At 30.9% G+C, this 13,550-nt stretch overlaps 1 protein-coding gene across 1 annotated transcript in view; it reads right to left on the bottom strand.

The window, feature by feature from the left end:
- LOC133193164 (echinoderm microtubule-associated protein-like 1) overlaps positions 1 to 13,550 on the bottom strand; it is a 43,203-nt gene that overhangs the window by 14,637 nt on the left and 15,016 nt on the right. The window contains exons 6-13 of the mRNA XM_061329134.1: positions 12,178 to 12,380; positions 7,986 to 8,083; positions 4,952 to 5,126; positions 4,157 to 4,313; positions 3,931 to 4,002; positions 1,523 to 1,762; positions 1,054 to 1,198; positions 749 to 898 (exon numbers count right to left, since the gene is read on the bottom strand). Coding sequence (XP_061185118.1) covers positions 749 to 898; positions 1,054 to 1,198; positions 1,523 to 1,762; positions 3,931 to 4,002; positions 4,157 to 4,313; positions 4,952 to 5,126; positions 7,986 to 8,083; positions 12,178 to 12,380 — 1,240 coding nt within the window. The remainder of the gene's footprint in view (positions 1 to 748; positions 899 to 1,053; positions 1,199 to 1,522; positions 1,763 to 3,930; positions 4,003 to 4,156; positions 4,314 to 4,951; positions 5,127 to 7,985; positions 8,084 to 12,177; positions 12,381 to 13,550) is intronic.

Below are 13,550 nucleotides of genomic sequence, written 5' to 3'. Positions count from 1 at the left end.
CTGTAGACTTACTCACTCAGTTATTTACCATACAACTGCTTCTAAATGACCTGCTCACTGTAGACTTACTCACTCAGTTATTTACCATACAACTGCTTCTAAATGACCTGCTCACTGTAGACTTACTCACTCAGTTATTTACCATACAACTGCTTCTAAATGACCTGCTCACTGTAGACTTACTCAGTTATTTACCTTACAACTGCTTTTAAATGAATTGCTCATATCAGCTAATTCATATAGTTATTTACTGAACAGACTTATTAAATGAGTAATTAACCTAAAAACTGGTTCAAAATAAACTGCTTGCAGACTTTATTCAGTTCCTTACTAAATAAACTAGTTCTGAGTTAACTGCTGTCAGATTAATACAGTTATTTACTTATGCTCAATTAGACTAAGATAAATCCCACTCTTTTATTTGATTTCTAGGAATCAAATTCGGAAGTCATTTAATTGTTATTTTACGCATATTCTATTTTGCATTTTAAAATTAGACGTTCTTTTGATTAAATTAATTGCATTATTTTTCTTATGTTGAATGGCTTATATTAAACCTAATTAAGGTCAAATAATTTAAAAGTAGCATTTAGATTAAAAGCTCTTTAAACTAACTTTAAATTCAAAATTACATCATTTGCACTGAATTATTTTTTCAACATAATTTTCAATTCACCTGAGTTTCCTAAACAGTAGCGAACAATTTTTTTTACAAAGAGTCATATAATTATGACAAGGACATAGTTACCATTTGATGTCCTCGTTGTGTTCACGATAATGTCTTTGTTTGTGTGTCTGTCTGCTATACAACACTGCGATGTTGGAAATAAAGTACACAATCTCATCTGATGCAAGAACGAAAATGTTACTACGACAATCGTTTCCACGGTAACCATATCTATAAGAAAAATTAAAAAGGAGTTCAAATCAGACTATATCTGATTACAATTTCATCTTACTTTTTTTAAAAGCCTTCCTAAAGAAGCTACATAAAGAGACTTGCACAATGTCATACCTTTCAAAAACCAAAAGAAGTTACATAAAGAGACTTACACCCAATCTAACTTCAGTCTGTGGGTGGGCGGATCAAGAATCAATGGGTTGTTATTGACATTACACGGCGGCTGGAAATCTATGCTTCGACCTTTTACCGTGATTGAAAATGTCAGTTTTTCATTCTTAGGGATATGCTGTAAAGCTAAAATGATGATATTTGTGGAAAAAAATGTCAATTTGTACCAATTAATGAAAGATACCTATAAGACTACTTTGAATTACTTTGGAAGCACAAATTTTCGTGGGGGGAAATATTTAGTTAATTTGTAATATTTCACACTACATTTAGCATCACGGGCACAAAATACGAAGTATTTTTTTCCGTTTTCTTTATGCATCGTCAATTATATGAAAAATTAACAATTATAACATTCAAGCTGAAGGAAATTTTGATAAAATGTTGGAGTACACAACACCTTTCTTTCGAAAGTAATTTATAATTTGAATTATTGTTTTTAGAAGTTACATGATGAATCGGTGACTGTTCCAGGTATTTCACAGCACGATAGTACAGGCGCGGATCTACAAGGTTTTGGTGGACTTGGTGGAGCAGAATATTGTGCATTGCTCTCCGCCGTATAAGAATTGGACGATTCAGACATGACGTCAGAGGTATGTGATGACGTATTTTGGATTTTAGTGTCGTTATCTGTGAATCCATTTTCCAAACCAGCCGTCTTCAAGTCTGGCTCTGATTTTCTCTTGCCTAAAAATGATTGGAAAACCGCATTTAACTTTTTTAAGGTTTTGTTTATGACAAATGTTTGCAAACTGAAAAATTTTTGCTATAAATAAAAATATAAAGAAGACAAAAACTCACCACCAAAATTTCGCAACACCTTATTTTTCTCGAGATAGGTATTTGGTATTTTTAAGCGAGAGAAATTTTCACGAATTTTGGGTATTGTTGTATATAATTTATACTTATAAAATATATATATATATATATATATATATATATATATATATATATATATATATATATATATATATATATATATATATATATATATATATACATGCTTGAATGAAATGTTCGCGAGCAGACCATCTCGCACAATTAGGCAAAAACAAAGTTTTGCGAATAAAAAGTGATTTACAGTATATGCATGATTGTTCGATATTAATTTGGGCAAATTTAAGATATGAACTTCATCTTGTATTGTATGTTCTTTTTGGGTTGTTTTTAATTTTTTCTTTGTAACAGGTGTAACATATATTCTATATCAAACAATACTGCTGTATATTTATGTTGTTTTTTTACTTCATTGGCATGTGTAATAAATGCTCTCTTTCAATTCAAAGTATGTTGTTATCATCTTTTGGCAAAAAACAGAGCAGTGTAGATTCTGGTAGAAAAAGGAAGAGAGAGTATTTTAAGTTAAAATAGGCGATGGTATAAGTGTAAAATGTGTGAATGAATATATAAATAGTTTAAACATATTGTGAAGCTAACGGATATAACGAATTACGTTTATAACGAAGCAAATTCGCCAGTCCCTGGCACTTCGTTATAAGCGTGTTTTATTGTATATATATATATATATATATATATATATATATATATATATATATATATATATATATATATATATATATATATATATATATATATATATATAAAGAAATTATTAATTAAGGAATCACTGTCTAGTTAGTAGAGTATGCCAGGGCATCAACGATAGTTGGAAACATGGGATAATTTGCATAACGGGCGAAGCCCGTTATGCATAAATTATCCCACGTTTTCAACTATCGTTGATGTCCCTGGCATACTCTACTAACTAGACAGTGATTCCTTATATTTCCATTTCATTGTGAAATAAAATTGTAAATTTAGATTTTAAAAATGTAGACTAATAGATTTAAATTACACGAGATCTCACATGTCAATTTCAATAGTCCCCGCCCACTGACGTTCAATAGTCCCCGTCCACTGACGTCAAACACAAAGACAGCCGCACGAGATTTACATGCATATTAGGCCTTCTTAGCTCCTGACCTTTCGCTTGGCGAAATTTACATTACAATAGAATGATCAAGAAATCAACTCTCCTAACTTTCAAAGAGTTATCACAGAGAAAACAATTAGAAATGGAAATATATAAGGATTAACCGACTACTGCCTAAAAATGAACAAATATACATGTACATCGCCTTGATCGTGAGCTCATGATGGTTTCCCTGTAAAACATGTAAAAGTATAAAATTCAAGTGCATGGAAATAAAAAATGAAGGAATAATTGTTTTATTGATATTTGGAAAATTTTTGTCAAAGCCTAGTAAATGACCTAACAAAATTGTATTGTTGTGGTCAATTAAATCGATGTTCTTTGCAGTGAGAAATTACTTATTTGGAGAAACAATAAACAAACTAACAAAATTAGATTAAAAAAAAATAAAATAAAATATGCGATATATTTACATTTTTAAACAAAATAAGAATGATGTCATTCAACCTTATTTGTGGAAGCTTATATATTTTGTCTAGGAACAATTAAGAATCTGCTACTTGTAGATTTTGAGACTGTTTTGTCTTTTTATGCAAATGCTTTATTTTTGCCTCTCATCGATTGGAAGTTATCTTTGTAAATTTTTTATCTGGATTTTTAATTAGTAAAATGTCTATATTGGGTAACATACATGTAGAAAAATTATTTATCATTAGGCAGGGTAAAGATGAAGTCGTGGTACGATTGAGTCGCGGTTAGAATATTCGAGTTTTAGGAAGTATACCTCCTTCCTGTAAAAATAATTCTCTAGAACGATGCACACAACTACAACTGACAGAAAACTGACTTGATTTCTTCTAGAAAGGACAACAGTGAAAGCAAATAAAGTTTTATAATAGTTACTTATACACACAGCATGTACCTGATATAAAAAGTTTTACAGTATTGAGAAATCCCGAAGACGTCTTCACTAAGTTTGTGACACGACGCATATCTAGCAAAAGAAGTATAGATTTGTGTGAAGGACAGAAAAATACATCAAAAGTGAGAAAGTGCTGATTTTATAAATAATAGTAATGTGCCTTGAGTGAATGTGTGTAAAGGTAAAGTCTTAATGAGGAAACCTTTATCTTATAAATATAACGTACTTGCCACTATTCTCTTACGATCCGGATTTACTTCTTCCTCCCTCACTGGTTTGACTTCTGTGTTTTCCCTACAAGAAATATCGCCATTCAGCTCTGTGGTCTTCAACGGGTCTTCATCTTGTTTTGTTGAAGAAGCTCGGTCTTTCACCATTGAGACCTGTTTGACAAATATGCTTTGAAAATTCAGGCAGACTAGAGTTAGGCCATTCCAAGTTTTTTCTCTGTTTAGCGTCCACCCATCTTTCAAAAACTTACCTACCTATTCGCAAAAAACACACAAACCAAAAAATAATACACAGACTTTACAGTCATAAAAATGACGTCACTCAAAGGATTTGATTTCATTAATCTATTTTTCTCGTTAAAAAAAACTCCATTCTTAAGCAAAATCAAAGCATTCAATGCTTACTATATTCCTAATATGATATACTGTAGACAAATATATTGAGAAATTGACAGAATTCAGTGATTTTGACCAGAATATTCAATTTGAGGACTCATGATTTTGTTTGTTTTTTGTGATATGGGGTGTCAAAAATCAAGGCGCACGTGGACGCTAAACATAGAAAAAACTTGGAATGGCCTTAATATTTAAAAAACACATTTATTTTGAAAAGAATAATTTTTACTTTTATCGTATGTAATCTCAAGTCAGTGATTTCATGACCAAACATTGTTCATCCGCTGTTAAAACAACGCCGCTGATATTCTCAGTTTGGAAATAAAAACCCACTTTCTGAAAATTGTTTAAATGTTTTTCTGATGTTAATAGTAACATGTTTATGAATGTTTTACCTTTTTACGTAGTTTACTGACAAGCCTGGATTTGGTCTCCTCTGAGAGTTCATCAATAGGAGAAGGGGTGACAGGTGCTCGAGATTTGACCTTCAGAGGAAGGTCACAAAGGCTGGGACATTTTGCCTGCGCGTTCTGTTGTGAGAGATCGAGAAAATGGAGGAACTCAGGCCAGCTGCAATACAATTGTATGGCACGCCAATATCAGAGCTATATATAGTTTTACAGAAACTAGGTAAATTTATTGTAAACTATATCGACTAGGTTACGGAGCATATACTATAAATAATGATTTGTTATCCATGGATTTCTTAAGTAAAACTTTCTCTAACAGTTGTAAACTTTTGTTGAGGAATGTTAAACCAGTCTTATCTGCCTGTGAAGAAACGTTAATGATTGTTTTTGTTGATAATCTAAATCCTAAATTTTCAGCTATAGTATTGCATTCGTTAATCATAGTTAAGAGTTGTTAATAATAGCTGTTTTACGTGAAACTCTATCAGATTTGTTCACTATAGTTTAGAGTTGTTAACAATAGTTTAGAGTTGTTAACAATAGTTTAGATTGTTAACAATAGTTTAGAGTTGTTAACCATAGTTTATTAATCGAGAAATTGTATTTATCAAAATTTGTTAACTTTAGTTAAGAGTTGTTAACTATAATAGTTTATTAATCGAGAAATTGTAATTATCAGATTTGTTAACTATAGTTTAAAGTTAACCATAGTTTATTAATCGAGAAATTGTATTTATCAGTTTTGTTAACTTTAGTTTAGAGTTGTTGATTATAGTTTAGAGTTGTTAATCATAGTTTATTATTCGTGAAATTGTATAGATCAGTTTTGTTAAAGGGTTTTTATCACGTCTCAAAATTTTTTGATATGACAAAGTTTACATTTTATTAAAATCATATATTTAAAAATCTTTGCTAGAAAATTAATATTGTTGATGTTTCAGCGATTCAAAGTTTGAATTTCTCAATATAAATATTTTGATCGCTGATGCTATGCGCCATTGCTCTGGCGTCATAGGTGTCAATCCGGGTCAAGCAAAGTACTTATTGTGTATACAAAACGGCTCATTTGTTGTGTCTATTAAACCTGTTAGTAAATAAATTAGTGATAATTGAATAATTGACAGCTAGAAAGGTATAATTTGTGGCTCCAGGATGCACAAATGCGCACAATAAAGGTTTTAGGAAGACTTTTTTCACATTTCCTGCACTTGGTCGAGGAGTGAAAGGGGGCCCTTTTTCTGCAAACGCGAGGACTTTGTCTCCATTCAGAACAATCGTTTATGCCCGATTATTTCTGTACTATAAACTATTTTAAGGACATGGTACCTTTAAAAAAAAACAAACACCAAAAAAGCACCATGCATTTTTAAAATCGCACAGAATCTAGTACATGCTAGTAGGAATGTTGTGAACTTCGTAATGGCGTACGGTGCCTTGAACATGTTGAACAGGTTGAAGATGATATTCACTGGAACAGATAGAATATTTATATAGAGTTTATTAAAACAATGAAGAAGTTGAATTTAAAATTCTCATATTTATAAATATTTACGAAGACTTATTCGTTCTATTTAGTCGGAAGTCCCAAGTTGTCAACGGCTTCGTCTTCGGTGTCCTCTCCTATTGTCGGCATATATTCTTGGTAATTTCTCTCTGCTAGACGTTTATACATAAAAGATTGAACGTCTATAACTAAAAGAATATCGTCGATGTCAAAATTTCCACCGATCTTATTATGTAGTGCATATTATTTAACGTCAAAATCTATTTGATACATTTTTCTTACGATAAGTCTTATGAGTTCTAATTGACCATTGACACCTATGACGTTTCAGTACTACGTGACCCCTATCTAATTTTCACTTCGAGAACTATATATTACGGGCGTTTTATCGCCTAATTATGACTGTTTTCAAACTTATTTCATAATTAAACAATAATTATATGTTTCAAGAATATAATAGTGTTTCATTTAAAAAAAAAATAGATACGTGGTAAAAACCCTTTAACTATAATTTAGAGTTGTTAACCATAGTTTGTTAATTGTGAAATTGTATAGATCAGTTTTGTTAACTATAGTTTAGAGTTGTTAACCATAGTTTAGAGTTGTTAACTATAGTTTAGAGTTGTTAACCATAGTTTATTAATCGTGAAATTGTATCAGATAAGCTATGTCTTGCATTTGTAAATAATTGTTTTCACCGTAAAGTATAGTTTACACTATATACACTTATAGCATATAGTAAATTTACAAAATAATTACTTTTTTTAAAGTCTGAATCAGAGATAACTCGGAATATGTTACTTATAATCAAATTATTTGCTTTAATTAACAAAATGAATGGATCAGATTCCCAAATTTTGGAAATGTGTGATCAAATCCTAATTCCTTAGAATTTCTTATCATTTGAATCACTTGTACCTCATTCAATACAAAAATGCATCAAATAGGCATGGAATGAATCAGTAAGTGTATCAATTACAATATTTACAAATATGAAATGGAAGTGTGGCATTTCAGTTCGAATTTCCTTAATACAACTAATTAATACGTAAAATTTGTCATTTCAATAATCTAATAATAAATAAAATAACACTCATCAAACTTTATAAGTACCTGAGCATAACATAGTATTATAATTTAATTCTGGTTATAACGCAGTATTTGATTGGATAAAAAATAAAGTAAAACTTTTAAAACTATAGAAACTTTTCAGTATCAGAATGTAAGCCACGAGAATAGTAATGTCAGTGACCTGAAAGTTTATATAGCTACTAGTATATCATTTAAGAATAATTAAAACTCGGTTTAGGAATCTAACTTTTTGATGACGTTAGTAAGTGTACATAAAGTACCTGAATAATATAATGCACACAAACTGTACAGAGGGAAGCCTTAAAAGTCTCATAATGGAGCCGTCCTTTTTTTTTTTTTTTTTTTTTTTTTTTTTTTGAGGAATTTGGTAAAATTCAATGTCACACCAGCTGCAGCTATATATATGATAAGAACCATGTATACCTAATCATATTGTTGTTTTCCTCGTCACAGCGACAGAGCAGGGCCTTGAGCAGAGCACCATAGAGGGGGGTCTGATATCGGCTACATACGTCATCAACCTTCAAAAAAAGATAGCTTGTTGTACCAAAGCTAGAAATCTGATTAAAATGGTGTGTTTCTTTTACTTTTTAAACTTTAATTTGATGTCTTTATTTTGACATAATTTGGTCTCCTATTTTATGAATACAATTTATACATGTATACAATTAAATTTAACATTGATTTTTACCTTTGATCTTCTGAATTTATTGATTCTAACGTCTGTTTGTAAGCCTCAGTAATCATCATTGATGTTTTTAACCATAGCCAATTTTAGATATATAGAGTAGGCAATATGTTAAATCATGCACATTTTTATACATGTAATCAAAACAATCAAAAGCGTTACGGTGAGAAACAATGAAAAGAAAACGCCTCCTGTTTCCTGTAATCAACCCCCGCCCCCCCCCCCCCCCAAAAAAAAAAACTGTATCTCACAGGTATACCTTATCTGGTTTACAGGCCCAATTATTATAAGTTTTTTACACACTTGCGTAGACACAAAGTTCTGATAAATACAAAATATCAAACATTTATCAATCAGTAAAAAATGTGGGTCCACAATGGGCTTTCAAAGTTTTAAATAGGTGTTTATGGGAAAAAAGCTTTAAATCTTCCTCTCAAGAACAACAAAGCCATGGTTATTCACATTTAAATGGAAGCATCCTCAGGTAGTGTAGATGCAAATTTAATCCCCAGGGGTATAGGGTGTTGCCACAAAGGGCAAATTATAATACATAGGCATTATATAAAAGAAATCTTCAAAAATATTCTGAACAGCAAATCCATGATTAATCATATTTATATGGATACACTGGGCTGTCAATGTTTTACATAGGAGTTCATATCGGAAAAAATCTTTAAAAGTCTTCTCGAGAACAGCAAAGCAATGATTTCTCATATTTATATGGAAACATCCTAAGGTAGTGTAGATTCAAGTTTATTGAAACCATAACTTCGGGGTTAAAGTGGGGCCACAATATGTGATCAAAGTTTCACTTTGAAATATATGGGGGGGGGGGAATCTGCTGCTGAAAAATAGCAGGGCCATGGTGACTCAGGTGATCGATGTGGCCCATAGGCCTCTTGTTTCCGCTATCATCACAGACATTCAAATTTCAAAGTCAATTGTTAATTTTTAATTTTATATTGCCACATTCGGAGGGGGTGCATATTTGTTTCTAAAACATTTCCGCTTAAAATGTCCCAAGCTGAAGATTCTATATCTGAAGGATTGTTTTTTTTTAAGACAAAAATGAATTCATTCAATAATCAAAGCTTGAATTTTGCCAGACATTATGATCTCATGCATTAAACTTATAAAGGCCAAAAAAAACCCAAACAAACAAACAAAACAAAAAATACAATAGTTGTGTATAGTTCACTAAAGTAACTATAGTTTGATATAATATCAGCATTTTAGTATTATAAATACTACTTTTACTGTAGGAAATCATTTTTTATTATGAATTTCAAATTGTTGCATTTTATTTTCTCTGAGTCTTATTTGCATTTTTGTATAAAGATCACAGAATACTCCAAATTTGGAGAAAGTGGGGATTTGATAATATACCTTCTTATTTTCTGTAGTTTTAGGGTTCTAATTACCTTGAACATTGTAAAATTAGAGAAATTTGTGCTCATTTTGGGAAATTTCAATTTTTTCATGCTTTTGTTATTAAATATTAAAGTTGAGAATTGGGGAGGATGAAAAAATAAAGCTGGTTTGATGAGGAAATTTTGTTATAACTATGAGTTTTAGCAATAATTAGGCTTGCACAAAGTCTTTTCCAGATTTCTATAACATAATTTTTTGAGTATCCCATGTCCTTCAAGGAAAATATAATGTATACCACATATTGTTATAATTAAAGAGATATTAAGGTCTTAAGGAGGCTGGGGGGTCAACAAATTAACCATCAGTTATAACTTAATTTTTTAGATATGATATCTTGAGCTGTCAACTATCATTTGGCAAAGAAAAAATTCATACATTTTAGTTTTAAAATTTGATCATTTTTGTATATCTTTATATGGAGCTCTTCTTCTAAAGGAGATCAATATAGTCTGAAAATGGCCACAACCCCCCAGCCCTCTTAAATCTCAAAAATGTTTTAGAGTTAAGTGTCATGCAGTTCACATTCTTTCGTGTTAAGGCATGCACTCCTCAGCTTTTGAGAAAAGTTTGGTCAGAACCTCTAACTTCAAAATTATTCATTACAATTCTATTGTATGACATATTTGAATTAAGCAATGAGAATTATACAATTTTTAATTTGAAAAACTGCACACCAAATTGTAAAGAATCAAGATTTATGGAGGACTACTATAGTATTTCTTGTGGTGGAAGAATACTTAGGAAAAAATTCTTAAAATCTACACATTTGTTTGATTTAATATCTTGGAACTTTAACCCTACATATTTTTACTCAGAGAATTTTTTCGATATTTATGCTAGGAAAAATAAATAAAAGTATCAATAATTCTAAAACGAACTTTTCAAGATAAAACTCAAATTGTAATTACACGCTACATTCAACAGATCAACATTAAGGTCATAAAAGGCTTGATACAAGAAAATATTTTATTGCTTATCTAGATTTTGAATACCCCAAATTTGATATTTTCTTAGTGCAGAAAGGTCACACAACAATGCATTTATGTGCATTAATTTGCAGGATTTTTTTTCAATAATAAACATTATTCAAACTATTTTACATAAAATTAGATAAATTTATGGCCATGATTACATTTGGTAAAATATGATAAAGGGTAAAATGATTAAAATTTAATAAAAATACAATAATTATTTAAATGCTATATGAGTAGTTTTCTAAACTATTCTTCTCAAAAAATCGTTGACATGACTCATCTCACGAGGGACACACCTTAAATTGAGAAATATATGCCTCAATGTATTTTTCCTATGAATACATTCTCAAAAACTCCAAAGAACTCTTAGACAATTTCAAATCGCAAAATTTTTCAAAAGCAAGCAACACCAAAACATGCAATCGAGTTTCCTACACTTAATACACCTACATGTACTCCTCACGATGAATTAATTTTGATATCATAGATTACGCTTCTTTAACAAAAATGGAAGTCGGAAGTTTTCGTATCTTGTGATTGTCATGAACAAAATTACTTTGTGAAAAATACTCTGATTTACTCAAAAGTACTCTGAAGTTGATATTAAAAGGATGCTGGGTTTACTCATGCATGATTACATTTATGTAGTCTTCGGAAACTAGGTTTGATGGTCACTAATTATTTTCCTTTATTATATTTTTTATATTCCTATGAAACAGACTTTAAACAAAACCTTCTACATGAGAAGAAGAAGACACTTCCTGTGGACTTCATATCGACATTTAAATATTTTGACGACGTTTTATCAATTAACAATAGTTACTTTCATTCATATATCGACTCAATATATCTCAGTTAACTTGAAATAAAAGAAAACACATCTGTTTCATATTTGAATGTTTTACTGACTATAGACCACAAGAGCCACTACATGTAACAACTAAATTGTATGACAAACGAAATAACTTAAGCTTTTCCATCATCAACTTTCCTTATTTATATAGTAATATTTCGTTATCACCTGCATATGGTTACATCTCCCAACTCGGTACTCAAGAGCATGTTCTGATTACGATAATTTTTTAAACCGAGATAGGCTACTGACAAATAAGCTAATGTAACAGGAGTTTTAACTACCTTGTTTAAAGTCTGCATTTCGATAATTCTAGGTCGTTATAATGACCTTTTTAAACCTATCTTTGGGTCGTTTTTTGGCTGATGTGTTTCATACCAATTGTTAGGCCTTTGTTTTTATACTAAATTTGACTACGGAATTTTCCGTCTACTTGATTGATACATATGGATTAAGCGGGTGTGACCGGTCAACAAGGGATGTTTACTCCTCCTAAATACCTGATCCCACCTTTGGAATTTCCAGGGGTCGTGTCTATGCCCTCTTCACAGATTTGTATTTTATATGCTTTTGAGATCGATCACTATTAATTTCACCTTTTTCATTCACCTTTTTCATGATATATATGTAATTGATACGCAACAGCAACATTTGCATGATAGATGGTACCTCATTTCTGCTTATTTTGCCACTTTTATCCTTGTCTATTGACCGGAAATTCTGTCGAAGGGCCTCTATGTCAAAATATTCTAGGTTGTCAGTCAGTAGTTGTTCCAAACGCTGAATTAGATTGGCGTCTCTCTCCTCTGAAGTCACTTCCGCCTTGGTTTCAAGATCATTTCTTCTCTGCAAAGCTACCACACTATCTCTACCTATAAAAATTAAAGCGTAAAAAATCTGGATTTATTTTTGTGTCGCCTGCAGAGCAGAGCGACACTTAGGGATTACTTTACCCGGCATCTGTCTGTCTGTCCGTATGTCTATCTCATATCTGGAGAGCTTTAAGAGGTATGGATTTTATATTTTGCACATATATTACTTGGCATAATGGCTTTTCTAATTTACCATGGTTACTGACCTCATGACACTTGATCTTGACTTTTGACCTACTTTTCAAAATAATGCATAGTGATGATATACAGCATGTGACATTTAAGAGGTTAGTCTATGTTATTTAGTACTGTTTGTCATAAAACATGAAAAATACCAGCGTTACAATCCACTTGACCTTGACTTTTGACCTACTTTGCTAAAAATTCTCCAGACAGTTTAGTTTAACGTAAGTCTTTTGAATTTTGAGAGACAGGGTTTTGATAATTATACATTTTTTGAATTCATGATACTGTTCTTTGAAACTGTATGACATTCAGTTACCACACCAACTTATACTATGAAAATACATCGGGATAGGTATTCCACAATGGGCCATGTAGTTTGACAAATGCAGTTAAGACAGACTGTAATCTCCTTTGAAGGATACTAACAAAATGATAGATAATTATTTTCAATAATTTCAATTTACCCATTCATATGAGGGTTACGGAACCATGTTTTCTTTGATTGTTCTGTGATTGTTCAGATTCTATCACAGTCTTATACTATCCGTTTTTTGTTTTGTTTTGTTTTTGTTTGTCTGGGTTTTTTTTGGGTTTGTTTGTTTTTTGTTGTTTGTTTTTTTTTGTTTGTTTGGTTTTTTTTTTTTTGCATGAACTATATTGCTAGTTATAAATTTTTAAAAAACTGACCACTCTTCGATTTATTTACATCTTTATTGAAGCTGCAAAGCAGGCGACACACGCATTCCCTGGAACACTCTAGTTAAATTTTGAACAGCATGAATTTTTAACTATTGTCCAAGCACATGGTTGATAATTGGTAACATAAAATAATCTTTGAAACATCTATTAAGGTTAATATCTTAAATCAATTAACAAAGATCAATATGTCAACTTTCATTACGATCAATTATAATAAATGCATGCAACTTATTTTCAATATAAGATTTTTCCAGACATAAATCAATTTTAAATTGATATATTGAG

Source organism: Saccostrea echinata, unplaced genomic scaffold (assembly GCF_033153115.1).
Source record: "Saccostrea echinata isolate AGI-Se365-2 ecotype Australia unplaced genomic scaffold, CSIRO_AGI_Sech_v1 ptg000027l, whole genome shotgun sequence".
Lineage (NCBI taxonomy): Eukaryota > Metazoa > Mollusca > Bivalvia > Ostreida > Ostreidae > Saccostrea > Saccostrea echinata.
This window is presented reverse-complemented; position numbering and strand designations above follow the sequence as displayed.